This window comes from Balearica regulorum, chromosome 1 (assembly GCF_011004875.1).
Source record: "Balearica regulorum gibbericeps isolate bBalReg1 chromosome 1, bBalReg1.pri, whole genome shotgun sequence".
Taxonomy (NCBI): Eukaryota; Metazoa; Chordata; class Aves; order Gruiformes; family Gruidae; genus Balearica; species Balearica regulorum.
In genome coordinates this window covers 215,318,878-215,326,511 of record NC_046184.1, presented here as the reverse complement: position 1 = coordinate 215,326,511, position 7,634 = coordinate 215,318,878, and the positions used below count along the sequence as shown (strand labels likewise).

The following is a 7,634-nucleotide window of genomic DNA, read 5'->3' as shown; positions in this document are numbered from 1 at the left end:
TCCTCCCAGCCCACGAGTACGAGCAACACTTGCCTCTTCATTTAAAAACATGAAGCCAGCACACTGCCTCGCTCGAGTTACAAACCCTCCCTGCAGCCTACGAGAAAAAACAGACAGGGGAAACCACCTCAGTGCCACCAAACCCACCCGGGAGAGCTGTGTTTTGCGCGAAAAGCGGATGAGAAGAGTGACCGCAGCGAGGCCGTGATGGTCTCCGTCCTGCCTCCTCTCCACAGGGGCGTCGCGCAGGCCGTCTGAGCCAAACGTGCTTACAGCCAGCCTCTCCCCGCCCCCCGCGGATTTTCCCTAAATCTGCATTTTCCACCTTAACATTTTTCTTCCCTCCAAGTTTCCCTCTCAAATGACCGCGACGCTACCGGGCCCGGCCCGGCCTTCCCGCGCCCGCAGGCCGCAGCCCGTCGCCATAGCAACCCGTGCTTCCCCCCCCCCGCTCTCCCCGCGGCGGCTCCTCCCCCGGCCGGGCGGGCCCAGGGCCGGCCTCCCGCTCGCCGCTGCAGCCGAGCTCCGGGCCCGGTGTCCTTCTCCCTCCTCCCCCTTCCCTTTGCTCCGCTCTGGCCTGAAGCGGGCGCCGCGATGGCTCCGGCCGCCGACCGGGAGGGCTACTGGGGCCCGCCGACCTCCACCTTGGAGTGGTGCGAGGAGAACTATGCCGTCTCCTACTACATCGCCGAGTTCTGTGAGTGGCCGCTCCGGTCCCTGCCCCGGCCCCGGGATCCGCGTTCTGTCGCCGTCTCAGTCATCCCCCTTCCCCCCAGCCCTCCGTGCCCTCGCTCCACTGACTAGGCCCCACGGCAGGGGAACACCCCCCCCCCCCATGACCCCTCTTTCCTGAGAGGGGCAAATGGCGGGCTAACGGGGCCCCTGCCCCTCAGCCAGCCCCGGTGGGTGGAAATGGGTGTTTTCCTGTCCCCTTCCCCCCCCAGATCCGTGTCTTTAAGAGAGAGTGGTGTAGCCCCCTCCTCTCCTTGTTCCCCAGCGTGTTGTTTGGGCTCCCCTGTCCCAGGTCTGTCCCTTCGGCCTGTGTCCGAAGCGATGGTAGGGCAGGAGGAGGGTGTCCGGGGGCTTGGGGAGGCATCGAGGGGGTGGCAGGGTGAGGTGGGGCTCAGGGTCTTGGCACTGGTGCAGGGGTGGTTGTGTGGTGCTGTGTGGTTGGCTGAAGAGGGGAGTTTTCACTGAAATTGTGCTTGGGATGTCATGCTGTAAAGCTGGATGGGTCTGCAGCTCTGCTCCCCTTGAGAGGAGCGGGGAGCATCTGCCCAGGCACGGCCGGTCAATTTAAGCAAAACTGTTCAGGGAGAGCAGAGAGGGAGAAGGTATCTTTTTACAGAAGAGACATCCTCATCCAGGAGAGACACCTTCACCCAACTGGTGTTCGGTGGGTCTTGGCTGTCATCAGGTTGCTCTGTTGCAGGTGGTGGACTTTTGGGATAGCTCAGAGCAACTGCAAGAGAGCAGGCTGTTGTTTTGACCTGAAAACTCTATTATTCAGAGGGAGTCATGAATCTAGATGTATTAAGGTGCATTTTGGGGAAAGAAGAAGGTACTTAAACTGAAGGGTCATCCAGCAGGTGCTTGAGAGGCTATATATTGTGGTAGCAGGTAAAGGATCAAGCCCTCTGTTACTGATGTTTTGCTGAAAAATTAAATATTTTGTGTCCTGGGCAGTGACTTTAAAGGGTGTAGTAGTTGGAGTTAAGTGCTGCCACCTGAGAGGTGCCCTGTCCTACAAAAAGCTTTCACAGGTATAAGGCGGCTGCTTTTGAAGTATTAAGACCCTAAGAAAATAGTACTAAAGTGAACAGGCTCACCTACTCTTGAGTGCTTGAAGTGGGCAATCTGAGGAGGCCTTTTGCATAGCTGGGATGCTTCAGCAACGCTTAGGAAGAGCTTGGCATGCAGGAGATGGAAGGCTCTGGGCATCCATGCCACGCTGTGACTCCTGGTTACTAACACTGACTTGGGTGAAGGACCGAAATGAATAGTTGTGAAAGGGGTTTCAGAGTGTGGGAACGGGAAGGAGTGCAGGATCTGAATAACAGTAGCAATAGGCGATATAGAAACTCAGAGGAAAAAGGAAGTTAATGTGTAGATTTATGGCTGAGAAGAGGCAGGCCGGCTGAAGAAGGAACAAAATTAAATACTCTTAAAACAGGACAAACTTAGAAGTTTTTAAATAGAATGAGACTTTTTACCACGAGCAAAACACAAAAATACATACTCTGCAAAAGTAATTTGTGAGATAATCCTCATAGGGAAGAGGAAGCTCTGTTGCTTCACCCATGTGAAAATAAATTTGACTAGCATGTAAATTTTTGAAATAATCCTCGCATTGTTGGCGTTGTGAACTGATACTTTTCATCCGCTTCTAGATTATTCAGGAGAAGGAAGATCAGGATGAAATTAATAGTGGGAGGTGGAATGGTGTGTTCTGAAGAAAAAGGGACTAATTATGGAAGATCTGGTCCCTCCTTATGGTTTTGGTGTTTGGGACCACAGTTTGCTGGTCTGTCAGTTGTGCTGAAAAAAATGTGTATAAGGGCTGTGCTGTAGATTAGAGCACTTAAATGGTCCAAGTTTAAAAAGCAAAACAGGAAATAAGCCCACTTTATTTTAGAGTTAGCTTAGCAGTAGATAATTTCAGTGGAGATGTCAAGATGGTTTAGATTTTCTTCAGCAATAATTCAGGGTCAGAGGAAATAATGTTTTGTTGGGGTTTTTTTGATACGAACCCACTGCATTTAAATCTTAGCAAAAGTTGGTTGGCAATGTGTCTTTCATAAAACAGCTAAGGAGTCTTTCTCAACTTGCTGTAAAATACTTAATGTGAAGCTAATTACTTTGGAAAATCAGAGAGATGTTACCTTGAAATCTAGTTGCTTTAGCAGAAGAGCTGAGAGTGTATTTGAGGTCTCTCTGGCCCAGTGGTCTTCTGTCAGTTGCTGTCCCTTTATGGCCTCCTTACTCTATCAAAAATTCTGTTTCAGAGAGCAAACAAACCAGAAAGTACAAAAATATTTTTCTCATCTCTCTCAGAGTTCTCATTGTGGTCTTTTTTGATGTTGCTGACTTTAAAACTCATGCACAGCCTGTATTATTTTAAGCGTTATCTTACAGAAGAGTGAGAATCAGCTTCTGACTTGTTGCTGTCTTGGTACCACTCAGTTAAGCTGATAGTATTTAAAAATTTTGCATTAAATGTTTGTTATAAATAATTTATAAGAAACTATTGGAAGCCCAAAGCTTGAAGGATACTGGCAGGTCCAAATCAAATATTATGTTTTCCTTAGGTTGCAGGCTTGAAGGGCCAAACTGAAAGCTTGTTGTGCAAATTAAGTCTTTCTGCCATTTAGCGATTTGTTTCTAATATGCTAATTTTAGTACAAATTGCTACATTGTGTTCCAGAAGCCTACATGCAGTTCTTTGCTATTCGCTCCTTAAAGAACTAGTGTAAATGATGGCAGCTAGCCCTGTGTATTCAGAGATGTGAAGGTGAGGTAAGATGTTTTTGTAGCAGTTCATACTTATATTCTCTTGATGTACCCCAAATACAATGACCTGTGTTCAAATATTCACTTTTTTTAATAACAAAAAATGCTTTTTCTTGCCTCTCTGAGTGTGCACCTAGCCAGTTTTCCTCCCTTGTGGGGGTGGATGACTAACTGCTCTACATCCTTCTGTAGAACATTAAACCAATTCAAATGGAAAACCAATTGAAAAGAATTATTTTGCCAGCTTAACTATCTTAAGCCCTAAAACAACTTTTATATCCCTCACTGATCAAGTCTATTGTATGGTGGTGTAATTCCTTCTTCGGAGTTTCACAGGACTTTTGGATTGACTCCTGTGTGCTAGAGGGCAAGTAGTAGAGATGCTGGTTTTTTTCTTTTTAAAATAATCTTTTCCAGCTCCCAGTGCTCATATGCTGAATTACCCAACCTTTTGTACACCAACATAAGCAAAATAATAACAATAAAGGAAAAAAGCAGCATCCTCCCGCCCAAGCAAGCAGAACTAGGTCAAATGCAAGGGCTATTGTTTAACAGTAAGAGCTTAAATGTTACAGCTTACTCCTTATCTTAGCAGGATTGATGTTTTAGGCCAGTTTAGCCCACATAGTGTTCAGTTTTGGGGGTCTGTTTTGATGTGAATGTCCATATGACAAGTGCCTGACCCTTCTTGCATTCACTGTCATCCCTGTAAGAAGTTTTTTTCTTGTAGAATACAAGGAGTGGATATAACTAATCTTCATAGATTTCCTTTGTTGAAAACATGGAGAGAAGTATCAATTTAAACAAATACTTTAAATTCAAAGGACCCCTCTGTGGTACCTGAGGGTTTATAATTCTCAGTCAGGAGAATCATGGAGGTGAATTTGTTGTTGTTATCGACTCAGTGCTGTGTTTCAGTTTGATCCAAACTTGAGTGATGTTTCCAGGGATGTGAAATATTGCCTTGAGCTATCATTGTCCGTGAGTAATACGCATCATCTACAGCATGACTGCTTTTGAGATAGTATATCCTTACGTTGGCATTTACAGCAGCAAGTATCTGGAATATAGCTTCGGGCTTCTCAAGGAGTCGGTGAAAACATTTCTTTCTTGGCTTCTGGTCCTGTCTCAGTACGTTCTGCTACCTTCATATAAGAAAAGTTGTTTTTTATTTTTTTATTAGCAGATTTAAATCCATTCCTTTTTGTTTTCATTAGAGGTCTGGTAAATAAATATTTGTAACTGTGCTTTCATTATGGGACCCTTATTTAGGGGGATAAAAACAACAATAAAACAACCCGAGAATCTTCCCCGTGTTTCTATCTGCTTTTGCTGCTCTTCCTTAAATCCTTCCTACTTTTGCTTCAGATAAGAGATTGAGATAACTGTTACCTTGTTGTTAGATGTGAAATATCTCACAACCATCCAAGCATTCTTTCCATTGTGAACAGTGACACAGAAATATTGGGTGTTTTTTAAGCTTTGCTCAAAAATAGCCAGCTGTCAAAGATGCGCAGATCTCTGTTTAGCATGAGGATTGTTACTTCAGAATTTAACAACTTGCAAAATGTACTTAAAGTTAGAATAATGTCATTAATACTGAATTTTGACTACCACATATGTACAGTCACCTGTTCCTCTTGGGCGTCCTGCTGTACGGTGCCTCCTTTGCCAGAGGCTTTGGAAAGCAGGCAGAGATTGTTGGGCTAGGTACTATCCATGTGAGTTAAAAAAATAAAATAAAAAAATAACTCTGGCTTCAAGAGCTCTGTCTGTTCTTTCAATAATAAAGTGGCAGGTAAAGGAAGACTCATCGGGATTAATTGGGTGTGATCAACCCAACTGCCTGGCTGCGTCTGAATTAAAGACATCATGACACAGATGAGTTCTAAAGTGCGATTTAAGGGAAGACGATGTCACAGCCTCACAGACGTGAAGACTGCAAGGGATTTGAGTGTGTAACTTTATTGACCTAATTGCAGGAAGCCGCATCACAGGTTTCCTCTTTAAATGCATCAGTTTCCTCAAGGGAGCTCCCTCAACTTAGGGGGCAGTACGGACAGAAAGGTAAAGGGAATATTAAACTAATTGATGGTGGCTATAAAGTCAAGTGGAGTGTACAGAACGGTGCTAGGCTGTGGAATGCTTTTTAAGATGAACACTTCTCGCTTGTTTTTTGTGCTGCGGACAAAAAGAAGTTGATAAAGAGGTTCTTTTCTTCAAAGAATAATATAGCGGAAGTAAACTCATAAGCCAGATGGATGGTCTCTGCTGTTGTGCTTTCTTATTTCTTTAATGATTTGAAGTGATCTTGAGTCATTTGCAAATACTGTTGCATTAATTTATTTCCCTTCCCAGGCTGTAAATGTATATACTTAACATAAATGTATATACTTCACTTAAGCCTGAAGAGGATCTTGTGGTGCTGTTTTGGTGCATTTTGCCACAATTAATGATTTATGTGGGTTTTTTTTAATTTTTCCTTTTTTTTTTACCCCTCTAATCCCTGATACAACTCTATCTTTCACCTCATGAGACCTTAATTTTCTGTTTTCTCAAGAGCTTTCATTGAAAGACAGGGTCAAAGGCTTTTGGAAAGTCTACATTTTTCCAATCAACAGTTCTCATTTATCCATCACATTACACATATGTTTAAAATGTGATGGATGCTGTGGTAATGGATCACTTGTGTGTTTATCTACTAATACTTGTGTAGTTAAGTGACAATAAAATTCTTAAATATGGTTTAACAAAGCTTTTGATTACTGTATAATTAGTACTTCATATTCAGTACTTGTACAGCTGGCAATTGGACATCTGCCACTCCAAATGGTAACAGAGCAGTGGCATTTGTACAATTTAATTTTGCTTATATGCAAACTAAGGCAGAGAGGCTTATGAACTGCATGATACGAATTTGAAGAATGGTAGCTAGAAATATGAAGATTAATGTAAAATTATGGTAAGGGAACACTGCTGACTTTTAAATGGCTTTAAATGAGCCTTTAGTCACAGATAAAAACTACTCGTGTCCTAATTGAAAGACAAAACTGTTTTCAGTCTGAGGTTTGTTGTGTCTTTTTGTGTGTGTGTGAAACTGCTATTTATGTAACGCATTTTCTATATTTGCTGGAGCCTTTCACAGATCAGTGGGGAAGATGTTTTTTTAAACAAAAGGAAGATTTAATAATCACTGCAAAAATGTTCAAAGGAACTCTGGGAGTTGTCTCCAGTCCCAACAGCTCTGTAGTATACGGTCGGTTTATCTTGCAATGCTAGCAAATGCTAACACACTTAACTGTTTCTGTATCTCAAAAGCCCAAAGAGGATCACAGAAAGGTTCGTGGATCATGAAAGGTTAAGAAAATGCAAAGAGTTCTTTTAATTCAAAATATGTATCAAAAAATGAAATTTATAATGCTAGAAGGGAACTCACAAGTGATTATCAGGGCAAAGCTACCTATCTTTGATTGCTTTGTGTTCTATAGGTGTGAGGCTCTTTACACTTATAGAATCATAGAATGGTTTGGGTTGGAAGGGACCTTAAAGATCATCTAGTTCCAACCCTCCTGCTGTGGGCAGGGACACCCTCCACTAGACTGCGTTGCCCAAAGCCTCATCACTTGCCTCGTTAATTACAGCCATTTTCAGTCCCTTAGCAGAGAAGCTGAGATGCTGCATGAATTAAAGGTGCTTGGTTATTCTGTGGTTGTGGAGGTACTACAAAGAAGGAATACGGTGTCAGGAAGAGAGAAATTTCTAGAAAATGTTACAACTCAAAAAAAACCCCAAAACAAAACAAAAACCCACCAACAAACCCAAAACAGAGCAGCACTGCTTTAGTGTCAATCTTTTACCATTAATTGATCTGAATATCCCCATATAGGCAAGCTCTGGGTAAAGTCCTGTGATTTTGCTGGGCACCATTTAGATTTAAGGTTTCAGGCACGGATGCTTTTGTGCACTTGAAAATGCAGCTGTAAGATACTTGGAGGTTTTTGTGCTAGCTCAAAACCCTGATGTTTGTCTGACCAGAATATTTTTTTTTTTGTATCTGTTTTTAAAAATTAATTTCCTTGAAGAAATACATGATGTGATACATGTGTGTATCACAATACACTGTG

General features: G+C 43.0%; 1 protein-coding gene across 1 annotated transcript in view; it reads left to right on the top strand.

Moving 5' to 3' along the window:
- The first annotated feature begins 509 nt into the window (after positions 1-509).
- The window catches only part of ACER3 (alkaline ceramidase 3), a 65,180-nt gene continuing 58,055 nt past the window's right edge, over positions 510-7,634 (top strand). Inside the window, exon 1 of the mRNA XM_075742535.1 lies at positions 510-697. Within this exon, the coding sequence (XP_075598650.1) occupies positions 595-697 (103 nt within the window). The 5' untranslated portion in view covers positions 510-594. The remainder of the gene's footprint in view (positions 698-7,634) is intronic.